The sequence below is a fragment of the Nannobrachium achirus genome (genome assembly GCF_963921795.1).
Source record: "Nannobrachium achirus genome assembly, chromosome: 22".
NCBI classification, from domain to species: domain Eukaryota; kingdom Metazoa; phylum Chordata; class Actinopteri; order Myctophiformes; family Myctophidae; genus Nannobrachium; species Nannobrachium achirus.
Genome location: NC_137829.1, coordinates 41,705,089 through 41,718,776, shown reverse-complemented (window position 1 = coordinate 41,718,776; position 13,688 = coordinate 41,705,089). Strand labels below are relative to the sequence as shown.

At 40.4% G+C, this 13,688-nt stretch overlaps 1 protein-coding gene across 3 annotated transcripts in view; it reads left to right on the top strand.

Annotated features, from left to right (window-relative positions):
- Nucleotides 1-6,480: 6,480 nt before the first annotated feature.
- The window catches only part of dop1b (DOP1 leucine zipper like protein B), a 47,757-nt gene continuing 40,549 nt past the window's right edge, over nucleotides 6,481-13,688 (top strand). The window contains exons 1-3 of one of the 3 annotated variants that reach the window (XM_080753424.1): nucleotides 6,481-6,648; nucleotides 10,658-10,836; nucleotides 13,026-13,207. In XM_080753424.1, the coding sequence (XP_080609550.1) occupies nucleotides 10,699-10,836; nucleotides 13,026-13,207 (320 nt within the window). In that variant the 5' untranslated portion in view covers nucleotides 6,481-6,648; nucleotides 10,658-10,698. Of the gene's footprint in view, nucleotides 6,649-10,630; nucleotides 10,837-13,025; nucleotides 13,208-13,688 lie in introns of those variants that run through there. The other 2 variants (XM_080753423.1, XM_080753422.1) reach the window with 2 other exon arrangements.

Genomic DNA, 13,688 nt, shown 5'->3' with positions numbered 1-13,688 from the left:
AAGCACAACCCTAATTAGTTTGTTTTGGGCTGTTTGGAGCTTTAACTTTAAGGCAGCTGGGGCGTCGCGAATCTCGCGATACCAGACAAGGACTCCGTAATCAATGAGGGGCCCAATAAGAGCACCTCCTAGTGTCTTTCGGGATTTAATATTGATCAGCGGGGCAACCCTTTGCAAGAAGCGAATTCGTTGGTTGACTTTATTGATTACCTTGGTGGTCATTTTTTCACTGGATAGGTTAGCCTCCAGGATGCAACCCAGGTAGCAGATGTAGTTTTTTCTTTCTATCACAGTGTCACCTACTTTAATTGTGAAGTTCTCAACTAGGCTAAGTTTCTGACTAGATCCAAAGAGGATACATTCAGTTTTGCCTATGGTGAATTGAGAGTCTGTTGTCATTGAGCCAGGTGCAGATCTTGTTAAGTTCACAGTTAAGGGCCTTTTCAACCTGCGATATGTCTCTGCCTGAGACTAGGAGAGCCGAGTCATCCGCGAACAGAAACTGCACTGCACATGAAGTGCAATTTATCAATGGTGGGTGCTGAAACCTGCCAAAGTGATTCAATGTTGTGTATGTGTGGGTGTCTAAATGTGATAAAAGTCAAATGTATTTCATTTAGTTTAGTTTACAGCATAATACAGACTAAACTAAACAAGCAATTATTTTGGGGTGCCATGATCCCCTCCCCCCCCCCCCCCCCCCCCCCCAAAAAAAAAAGGGGAAAAAAAACAAAAAACAACATGATCAGGTAGACCTATTAGGCTCCGTACAGACATTTGTGTGAAACATCTTCTCCGTATCGTCTGAGAATGGCCACTGGGGGCACCGTACTAATGCATTGTCAATGGAAGGTTGTTTGGTGTTTTGTCGTTGCCGTGTCTCTTGGCCAAAAGACAGGCTGTGGTTGAGCTAGAGACACGGCAACGACAAAAAACCAAACAACCTTCCATTGACAATGCATTAGTACGGCGCCCCCAGTGGCCATTCTCAGACGATACGGAGAAGATGTTTCACGCATATGTGTGAGTCCAGCCTTATGATTATACTAGGAGAAAGATCTTTTCCATCAAAGTGTACGGAAAGTGTTAAAATTATGTTTTTATGTGGTGACCAAGCTGAGGTTAGCCACACCCACAGTGGGTGTATGGTAAAAGGGCAGGGGGTGATTTTATGATGTCATTAAATCTGTGTTTTTCGATTTGGCCTTTTGACTCAGTGGCTTTCAGCTTTCAGGAAGAAACCAAAAATACACAGGGAAGTCAAATTTGTACATTAAAATCCCACCCGGTGGTCTATTAGAGCAAGGGTCTTCAACAGGGGGTCCGGGACCCCTAGGGGGTCCCCAAACTTACTACAGGGGGTCCTCCAAATCTTTGTATGATAGAAACTTTTTTTCTCCTTTTTTATATTAACCACTTGAACCCTAGAGTAGATAAATTTAGCCAAAAATAGCAGATCTACAAGCTCATAACGTCTGGCGCTGCAAGGCTTTGTGAGCTTGTAGATCGGCTATTTTCGGCAAAGAGGTTTGGTGTAGATAGTAGGGGAGCCTATGTATCAGATTCTGTTGGCCGTAATTTTGGAATGTTAATTTTTGGAGACATGTATATCTTGATTCTTGGGGTTCTCAGAATGCCAAAAAAACATGTCTCCAATTTTTCTTTTTGGGTTTAGCTGGTGTAATTAGCATAATTAGTCAATTAATTGCCCAAAACAGGAAATGGCAATAACTTTGCTTCTAGGTAACTTATAAAGGTGATCTAAGAGTCTAAGTCGATGTTTGTGAGGTCCAGAAATTAATCTGTTACCATTTTGAAGTCATACAAACTTTCCTAATTAGCATAATTAGCATAAATTATGCAACAACGAGGTGAAAATAAGCAAATTGCTTATTTTTTTCAGTTTTAGTCAACTTTGAAAGCTTCTCACAGACTTTAAGATGTAAGTTTACAAATCATCAATTATCATCATCCTATAAATAAATCATGCAACCCTGTATCTGTGTAATAATTACGTAATAATCACACCAAAACCAGAAAGCTATATTTCTTTGCTTCAAGTTAATTAATAAACATGATCTTACAGACAGTGTAAGTCTGTTTGCAAGACTAGAAAGTATTCTCTTTCCATAACTAGGATATCTAACCTTCCCTTATTAGCTTAATTTGCATATATATCCTTCATATAAAATAAAGAACAATATGAGAAATGGTCACAGAATTATCAGATTGTTTATTCTCAGAAAATATTGTAAACACATTTAAATAGAAGGGTCTCCATCTTTTTGTCGTCAACACCAATTCCCAACACCAATGCCTTGCTTACATTACAACACACCTATTCATCTGCCCCACACATGCACATCTCAGAGCAGTTAAAACGTTAAGATCGACAAGAACAATGTGACACGCACTGGGATTTCTTGCAGCCACATTTGATCAGTTGGGTATTATGGGTAATGGTGGCTGGAGCTGGGGGTTCCCGTGTTGTGACTGGCACCAGTTGTTCTCCCTCAGCCTCCATCCATATTCAGTTACTGGTGGTATCTGTGGGTTATGTACGTGGTCCTGACTCCTCATACCATATTGCCTTGTAATGGGAACGGGCAATGGCTTGATGTAATGCTCCTTGTGTAGGTGGCAGCTTATCGGCTTCTAATTGGTTCTTTGTGAATAACCTCCACCTGAGCTCACCAACATCCACAAGATTTGTACCGGGCTTGTGCAGCTGGCAAACAAATGTTTCAACCTTTTTTTCTGTGTCAGAACTGAGCTTTTTTGTAATACCTAGAGTAGCAAATGCAAATGGGAAAGCCATCATGGATCAAGACATGTTCCCAGTGGGCTGACCACTTCATAGCCACACTGGACAGGAACATAGTGAGACTCATGTAGTATTTGACCGCTATGGCATTGCATCTTCACTGAAGGATGCCACATGTAAGCGACACCAGGGTGGCAAGCCCCCTACCACTTATGATGTGGAAGACAACACACCGATAGGGAAGGTGTCAGAAAAACTATTCTTGTCAGGTATCCACACCAAAGATGAGCTGATTGTCTATCATAATCAAGGCAAGATGTCCACTCAAACTCTATTGATGTACAGTAAAACATACCAGGGTATGAAAACTTACCAGGGTTCCATGCCATCATGGAACTGACCAGACAGGCCATTTTGTTGGCAAGGGAAAGTTAACCTGTTGGCAAGCTCTAAACCGATGTCCTGTGGGGGTGGTATTTGCATTTGATACTCTAGGCACTACAAAAAAGCTCAGTTCTGACGCAGAAAAAAATTAATAATAAGATTTAAGCATTTGTTTGCAAGCTGTACGAGCCCGGTACAAATCTTGTGGATGTTGGTGAGCTCAGGTGGAGGTTATTCACAAAGAAACAATTGGAAGCCGAGAAGCTGCCACCTACACAAGGAGCATTACATCAAGCCATTGCCCGTGCCCATTACCAGGCAATGGTATGGTATGAGGAGTCAGGACCACATACATAACCCACAGATACCACCAGTAACTGAATATGGATGGAGGCTGAGGGAGAACAACTGGTGCCAGTCACAACACGGGAACCCCCAACTCCAGCCACCATTTACCCATAATACCCAACTGATCAAATGTGGCTGCAAGAAATCCCAGTGCGTGTCACATTGTTCTTGTCGATCTTAACGTTTTAACTGCTCTGAGATGTGCATGTGTGGGGCAGATGAATAGGTGTGTTGTAATGTAAGCAAGGCACATCTGTTGGGAATTGGTGATGATGACGATGGAGACCCTTCTATTTAAATGTGTTTTCACAACTTTCTGTAAATATTAGAATAAACAATCTGATAAATCTGTGACCATTTCTCATATATATATATATATATATATATATATATATATATATATATATATATATATATATATATATATATATATATCCATCCATCCATCCATCCATCTTCAACCGCTTATCCGGAATCGGGTCACGGATATATATATATATATATATATATATATATATATATATATATATATATATATATATATATATACATGCAAATTATGCTAATAAGGAAAGGTTAAATATCCTAGTTATGGATAGAGAATATTTTCTAGACATGCAAACAGACTTACACTGTCTGTAAGATCATGTTTATTAATTAGCTTAAAGCAAAGAAATAGAGATATTTCTGGTTTCGGTGTGATTATTACATAATTATTACACAGACAAAGTGTTGCATGATTTATTTATAGGATGATGATAATTGATGACTTGCAAACATACATCTTAGAGTCTGTGAGAAGCTTTCAAAGTTGACTAAAACTTAAAAAATGCAGCAATTTGCTTATTTCCACCTCATTTTTGCATAATTTATGCAATTTATGCTAATCAGGAAAGGTTGTATGACTTCACAATGGTAACAGATGAATTTCTTGACCTCACAAACATGGACTTAGACTCTTAGATCACCTTTATAAGTTACCTAGAAGCAAAGTTATTGCCATTTCCTGTTTTGGGCAATTAATTGTCTAATTATGCTAATTACACATGCTAAACCCCAAAAGAAAAATTGGAGACATGTTTTTTTGGCATTCTGAGAACCCCAAGAATCAAGATGTACATGTCTCCAAAAATTAACATTCCAAAATTACGGAAATACATAGGCTCCTCTACTAAGAGGGGGGAAAGTTTATCGTGTATTGACGGTTCAAGTGGTTAAATATCTGAAAACACATGACATGAATCCAAAATACACTGATTATTGTGCTGTCAAACAATGAAACTACTGTATATGGAATCTATGAACAGGTTGTGGGGGTCCCTGCTTCATCTCTCTCTCAACTAAGGGGTCCTTGGCATGAAAACGTTGAAGACCCCTGTATTAGAGTAATGTTAACTCCATAGACACAAAACTGAAAAAGTACAAAACTATAGCACCACCTCTTTAACATGTAGGCTATTTCTCACTCACACCACCATGAGCATTAGACATAGTTAATTTTTTAAAACAGATTAAAACGTGTCTCTCAAATTAAATACATTGAATGTGTGTGTTTAATCCTGATAATGTTGATATCAAAACAAGGGGTCGTGTGTGTCTTTATAAGCACAAAGCAGTTGGGTACAAGTCTGCCCCCAAATATCTGACAGCGAAGTGAGAGGTTTGTAAACATTGCACATCCTGGACTGTACCAATAAAGCAAGTGGGTTTTTAGAAGAAAAACGACACCTCTTAATAGAGGCGTTTGTGGAGAGACAGGTTTAATTTTTTGGCTTCAAGCTTCGAATGAGCAGCACGTCATGTTCGTACAAACAGCTGTAGGGAAGCTGCAAGCTTTGTTGACTTAAATGTGGAGGAAGGCTTTGCAGACACATTAGCGTTAACATGGAGACACCCCACCCCCTTCATATCAGGAAGTGCGCTCTTCTCTTCGTTTTCAGTACTGATGCGACCTGGCGTTTACCAACCGGTCTGAGGCCTTAAACTAGATGCAGAATTACCAAATTAAGAGTGAACGTTTTAAACTCAAATCTTTAGGCCTACATCTGGGGATCCCTGTAACGAAATATTTTGGGATGGGCTCCGTGGACCAAATACATATAATTTTGGGGGGCCTTGACATGGCCCAATACATTTTAGGGTCCTTACTTATACTTATTATACAAAGGTCTTATAAATCCTTTTTTTTATTATAAAAAAACAAACAAAAAAAACGTATGTTGCTATATCAGTGGTTCTCAAACTTGATATGTATTTGGCCGCGGACCCCATCTCAAAATATTTTTGTTCCAGGGAACCCCAGAAGTTAAAGGGATATTTCATTTTCAAAAAAACTTTTTGTAATTTTATCATCTAATCAGGCTTTTATGAATACCCTGAACAGTTTTTAATTAGCTTGATTGACTATTTAGATATTAGGCCAGGGCCTCTCCCCACACACACCCATTGTAACTTAAAACTTCATTTTAACCATGATAGATTCATTCAAAACACCCATTATTTTTTCTGGTGACTCATACTACCCTCGTGAGCAGGCCGTGTTTTTCGATAATTTTTTTCATTTATTTGTAATAATTATTTTTTTGTATTTCATTTTTTCCATTTTCCCAAATAATTGTAAAAAATAAATGAAAAAGTTATCTAAAAAACACGGCCTGCTCACGTATTAGGAGGGTAGTATCCATGGGTAGTATGAGTAACCAGAACAAAATAATGTGTGTTTTTAATGAATCATGGTTAAAATGGAGTTTGAAGTACAATTTTGGGTGTGTATGTGGAGAGAGGCCCTTCCACTGCTCCCTGTTGAAAGTGGAATATCCCTTTAAGCCCTAAAAGCTAGATGCAGAATATCTATTCTGCATCTAGCTTAGGGCCTCAGACCCGTTGGCAAAAACGAGCACGCATTACTTTTACTGATCAGCTGAGTCTATGCTCCCACCCCGTTGCGTTATTATGATTGTCTGTCTCGGATACTGAGGAATGGATGTACAGCTGCTCTTCACCTGACGAATAACGAGTGGTTTGCCTGTGTTTTTTTTTAAATGTAACTTTATCCATAATAACTGATCGATGCGCGATTTGGCCGGCCATCGCTTATTTGAATGGGATTTGACTGAAGTGCTCGACCCAATCGCGGGCTTGTTTCGCAGTTGGTGAGTCATGTTGATGCATCATCTTCTATAGCTTAAACTGTTGTTGTTGACAGTTGACCACCACGCCATCATTATACTTTGGCCACAGCGCAGGAATTGTTCTTTTGGTGCGTAGAATAGATTGCTTCATTATCTGGAGAGAGAAATGATTGATATACCCTTTGAATGGCGAGCTATCGCAGAATACCACGAGCTACTCCGCAATTGTTGTAAAGTATTATTAAAATGCAGCGCTCGTTTCAGTATGGTGAAGTGTTATATAATGTTTATAGTCACTTAGTTATTGCACATACTGTGGTCGATAAATACTGGCATGGTTGTCATTGATTTTCTCCTGTATACAGTGCGTTACTGGCACAACTGCAGGGCACACAATTACAGTAGCCTAAGCTACTGGAGGCCAAAGCAAAAGCCAAGGCAGTGTCATGGTTTCATTTGGCAGTCTTCATTGATGTAGGTTAATATCACATTCTATCACTGACGTGTGAGAAATGTATAGGGAAACCCTGAATAAATTAGTATAGAAACACAATTAATAAGCTGCTTATAAACAGGTAGCCCTACCGATGATACATTTAAGAAATGATCATCCTATTATGTTACTGGGGGAAAAAAGTCAAGATGGCAAAGAGAAAGATCCAAGTGAGTGGGTGTGATGTCACATGGCAGGAGCTTCACATAATGAGAGGTAGAGCAGAACACAAAGGCACTGCTCTACAGACGTGTAATAAAAAGGGAAATGGTCAGATGAGTCACCCATCACAATATTCGCTAGTTGGCAGGTGCATGTTTGGCACACCATGACAATGGTACAGGCCTGTTTCTGAATGCTTGTCTCTTATGTTGGGGGGGCTTTTTGTCCTGTCATAATTTGGGCCTGGCATAATTTGGGCCCACATGTCTCCTTAGAGCAGGGGTCTTCAACAGAGGGTCCTCAGAGTTACTACAGGGGGTCCTCCAAATCTTCCAATCCTTTTTTATATTAACAACTTGAACCCTATAGTGTCCATATTCTGAGAATGCCAAAAATAGCAGATCGCAAGGCGTTGTGAGCTTGTAGATAAGCTATTTTCGGCAAAGAGGTTTGGTGTAGAAGGGAAAAAGAGCAGGCTAAGTACAGAGTGAAAGGTCAGGTTTATTAGGTAATGACGGCTCAAGTAGTTAAACATCTAAAAACACAAATTTACATGAATCCAAAATACTGCTTATACTGTCCCTGCTTCGTCTCTCTCTCAACTAAGGGGTCCTTGCCTGAAAACGGTGAAGACCCCTGCCTTAGAGGGAAGGGTCACTGTAAAGGCAATACAAAGTTATAATTGTCAGTGATCACCTTTATCCTATGATGACATTTCTGTCCTGATGGGAATTATGTGGTAGTGAGAGATAGGGTTGGCATCTGGAACAGGAGGAATCGAGACGAACCGGATCCAACATTGAGGAACTAGAATCGGTTCCATTACATTTGGAACCATTTCTGGAACAGTTTTTTATCACACTGTCAGAGCTGGTATGTGGACTTCATTACAATTACAATAATACTGGTGGTTCTCAAACGTTTAAATTTCAAGGACCATCGCTACTGAGAGTGTACAAATGAAACCAAATGGACCATATGTGGTCTTGGACTGACATAATGTTAGACATTGCTCCCCTCCACATCATCCAAACACCAAACGATGGAATATTATTTAGTTAGGAATTAGAATGGTAAAAATACTACTAACAACTAAATAAGCAACACTTTATGTTGGATTTTCTTTTAATCTCGCTCTCTCTTTCTTTCGCACACACACGCAAACACACACACACACACACACACACACACACACACACACACACACACACACACACACACACACCGCATTATCACCTGGCCATGACATGTTGACACAAGCTGGAAGTGAAAGTGTTTATCTTTCTTCTTCAACTTGTTCTACATAATTTGTTTATCTAGGGCACAGTTTGATTTGCATTGATAATCTCAACGTTTTCTTTCTAGCTTAATGTGTCATCGCAATCCTTAACATTTCCATGCTCGCTGCTACTATCATCACTAGTTAACTGTACATCATGCCAGACGGTCAGAGTAGTGTGATTGCAATATTGTTACAGTATATTCAATGTCGGCATTAGATGCTCCATTTCCCCTGGTCTCTCTTAGGGATGGGACGATACGCGATATTATCGTTTATCGTGATAAAAAACACTCACGATAATCGTATCGTGGAGATTTAATCTATCGTGAAATCGTCCGGCGTCATGCACTGGAATCAATTCACCTTTTATTTGTGGAGCTTCATATCCGGTAAACCCTCTATAATTGGTAAAGGGTACATATAATATACGTACTGTTTTATCAAATGTCTTTGCCAAAAAATAGCCGATCTACAAGCCCGCGTTGTGAGCTTGTAGATCTGCTATTTTTTGCCAAATGTTCCGCCCCATGATAATGGATTTTGATTATCGCAATATCGTAAATCGTGATTTATTTTGTCTCGATAATCGTGATATGAAGTTTTCATATTGTCACATCCCTACTCTTTCTCTCTCTCTCTCTCTCTCTCTCTCTCTCTCTCTCTCTCTCACTCTCTCTCTCATAATATATGCCATTTACTGTATCTATCCTCCTTCACTGTCCTGGGGCAGCAACTGGATCAGGCAGAGCCCTTCTCTTAGCACGTGTTTTAAGGGTTGATGACAAAGCCTCTCTCAGCTCAGCTACAGGGAGTCCAGATGTCCCGGCTGTCTTTATGGCTCTAATCCCGTCTCTTTTCATCCAGAGAAATACACAGATCACAGCCTTTGCCACGTGCAATAAAAACTAAATGGTGGAGGATATTGTATCTAAAATTCTCTGCTCACTACGATGAATCTATTCAAACATGCATTCAGAAAGATACATAGTGATCGTGTGGCTTTAATATCTCCATTAGGCATTTTTAGCCTAGTGAAACATTACTCATGCACATTAATCAACATTTAATCACAGAATGCCTCCCCTAATGCCCCACTCCGGGCGATAATACAGAACATTTAGGTGCAAAAGAGCTTTATTTTAGGAAAATCCTGATACCTGCAGTCATAGTTGGCCTTAAAAAGCCTCACTGAACAGGTCTGGTGTAATTACTGTTTTGTATCGCTGTTGTTACTGTGTGCTCATGTTTGCTAAACAACAAAACAGGTGCAACGGTTAATCAAACTAATCGATTGTGAAAAAATAATCCATTTTAATAAAATAATCAAACATTTTTAATTGGATTGATTAAAAAATATATCGGAACATGGCAGATTTACAAATTCACAATGCATCAGATCAGAATCAGATTTGTGTACGTTTCTGGTGTACAACAAAGAATAACATAGGGCTTGCAGTAAGTGGTTAATCACTAATCGATTTAGTCGATTATATATAATTTATATATTTTTAAGCCTTTTTCGGCTATTCGATTCATTGAAAAAGGAATCGATTTTGCATAGCAAATAATCAGTAGTTGCAGCCCTAGTGACACATACTGTACCTGTACAGTGCCATCCCCTTGTGGGACAATGAAAGTCTAAAGTCTGTCCCATTCTGGTTCTTGCATCAACCCCAAGGCATCTCGCTGTGTGGATGCAGGATGCAATATCCTTGTTTGTGTTATCCTGGGTCAGTCCCAGCTTGTTTTCTTCCTCATGGCAGTGCATGCAGTGTGCCTCTACTATTTGTGTGTGTTTGAAGGAACTCCTCCTTCCTCCGAATGAGAGGCCGGTCAGCAAGACAAGTAAGTCCCGGCTGACCCGGGGCGGCCATGAATGAAAACGTTGTCCCCATTGGCCATGGGTTTGTGTCAGTGAACAGCACAAATTGGCTAATTTTGTTTTCCACAAACAGCCCTCAGACGCCGCAACAGGACAGGACACAGACAGTGGAGGGGGATTGATTCTTGATGATGATACTTTGATAAAAAAAACCTTCCTCACTTTTGTCCCATTCTCAACCTAGATATTTGCCTCACCTGCTCCTCCCCAGAACGTGTTATTCTGAGCATGCTGGGACGAGACTGATGCATCATGGATCCTGAGGAGCTCGAGCTGCAGAATGACTACCGTTACCGTAGTTACGGGGCAGTCATCGAAAAGGCGTTGCGAAACTTTGAGTCCTCCACGGAGTGGGCCGATCTCATCTCCTCCCTGGGCAAGCTCAACAAGGTATGGTTCATATCATACCCCTCAGCTCCTCGTGACATTCTGCAGATGGATTAAACTTGAATGAAATTGCTAAGCAATCATCTCAATGCATTTTCACAATTGTGAGAAAGAAAATAAAGACTGTTGCAGCTCAACCACCAAGGAGCTTGAACAGCACAGTGCCAAAAGCAAAGAATTCTTCAACTATTCAACAAACTGAAACCAGCGTTTCATGATTACAAAAATGTCATCTCAATGATTAAAATATAATTAAAATTCGACGATTCTTTACATTTTGCCTTATAGTTTGTAACTCAATGAAGGCTTTGAAACGTGAATGTTTCATGATTAAAGTTTATTAAGTTCTCCCAGGTGTTGCTGACATTCCCCTTTCGTAGTGGTACAATTGTGATTTGTGAGTTTCAGTTACTGAAAAATGAGCTATTTGTGGATATGAATTTTCTTATACTGTATTATGTTGAACAATCTGAGTTTTGACTGAAGTTGGGTGTAATATTTACAGTATGATGACAAATCCAGTGTAAATTTAGTGCTGAGTGCGTAAAAAAAAAAAGTGAGAGAGAAAAAGGTCCAAATTCGTACATTCTGAGTTGGGCACTGATGATTTTACTTTTATCATTCAATTAGAGGTGTGGTCTCTAGACAGACAAACAGTATTTAAACATCAAAGTTATATGTTGACGTATTGACTCAAGTTCTCTAAAATCATGGGGTAGTTGGTGTGTTGGTAGTACATTCTCTCCCTCAACAGCAGTTTAGTGGTCAGAATGGACTTTGGACTATACGTTTAGCTTTATGTTCACAGAGTTTGTTTTGGAGTGTCACTATGTGTGGATTTGTAAGAATGATAGCTTACAATTAGCCTGCTTCCAGACCAGAGACCCCGCCCACTCTCAGAGTGGACTCTTTCTCTGGTCTGGAGCTTAGTACATGAATCGGTTTTTATTTTCGGCTGTCCAATGAGCGCGCAGGGTGGGGGTGGGGGTGGGGTGGGTCTAACGAATATCCAATCCGCGCAGCAGTTAAAACGATTCAAACGAAGTTCACACACACACACACACACACAGGCAGGCAGGCTGAGGAAGGCACACACACACACACGCACGAGCGCACTGATTTCACCAAGCTGTTTAATGTTGATTACAAGTTTCTGGTCGCAGTTCTGTGTGGAAGCAGTCACTGGCACAGACAGAGACACACACACAATCACACACACACTCCCCGACGGTGCGTCGCGTCCACCGTGCGTCTCGATCACCGTGCGTCGCGATCACTCGCGCGCGGACACACGCGTGCACGCTCGCAAAAAAGTCCCCCGTAAATCGCTCAGAATGGAGCACAGTTTCAGACTAAAGCGTGAGCTGAGTCTGAAATCAGGCTAGCTTACAATACCCACACGAAGAGGAATGAGTGAGGAAGAGATAATGAACAACTGTTCTAGACTTGAAACATTTTGTTGTTGTTCCCACCATAACTAAGCAACAGACAAATGTGTGCCCTTGGGATGGGACGATAAGTGATATTATTATCGTTTATCGTGATAAAAAAAAACACTCACGATAATCGTATCGTGGAGATTTAATTTATCGTGATATCGTCCTCCGTCATGCACTGGGATCAATTCACCTTTTATTTGCCGAGCTGCATTATCCGGTACCATTTAAACCCTCTATAATTGGTAAAGGTACAGTACTTATAATATAGGCCTACGTACTTGACACAGTCTTTTTTCACTCTCTATCAAATGTCTTTGCCAAAATAAAATAGCCGATCTACAAGCTCACAACGGTTTGCAATGCGACGCGTGGTGAGCTTGTAGATCGGCTATTCTTTGCCCAATGTTCCACCCCAGGATAATGGATTTTGATTATCGCGATACTATCGTAAATCGCGATTTCTTTTGTCACAATCGTCGTGATATAAAATGTTTGTATCGTCCCATCCCTAGTGTGCTCTACAGTAGTTTCCTTTTTGAGATTACGTTTTTCTTTATTTAAGTTACAAGTCAATCATAAAGCATTTTAGTCAGCTGTGTCTGTTTTCTTATTCCACTGTATTCTGTCTCATTCTGAACCTCTCTCCCTCTCCTTCTGTCTATCTCTCCCTTTCTCTCTCTGCCTCTCCATCCACCTTCTGTTCTCTCTCTCTCTCTCTCTCTCTCTCCCCATTCCTCTCCCTCTGCGTATCAGGCATTGCAGAGTAACCTTCGCTACTCTCTGCTGCCCAAGAGGCTGATCATCGGGAAGCGTTTGGCCCAGTGCCTGCACCCTGCCCTGCCCAGCGGGGTGCACCTCAAGGCCCTGGAAACCTACGAAATCATTTTCAAAATCATCGGGACAAAATGGCTGGCCAAGGATCTGTTCATTTACAGGTGAGTGAAGCGGGAACAGACCTGAGACTTCTTATTACTCCGGGAGTGTAAATACCGATATATATATATGGGTAGGGCTGTCACGATTATGACATTTTACATGATGACTACAGTATTTTCTGGACTATAAGGCGCACCTGACTATAAGGCGCACTGTCAATGAATGGTCTATTTTCAAACTGTTTTCATATATAAGGCGCACCTGACTATAAGGCGCACATAATAGACGCTACCGTTGCGTTATGCATCCAACAGATGGAGCTGTGCTAAAGGGAATGTCAATGAATGATCCATATATAAGGCGCACTGGACTATAAGGCGCACTGTAGTTTTTTGAGAAAATTAAAGGCTTTTAAGTGCGCCTTATAGTCCGGAAAATACGGTAATTGTCACTCAAATAATTATGGCAGATATGACACGTAACCTAAATATACAAAGACATTACTGACATATTTGACAACTTTATACTTAAAGAAGAACA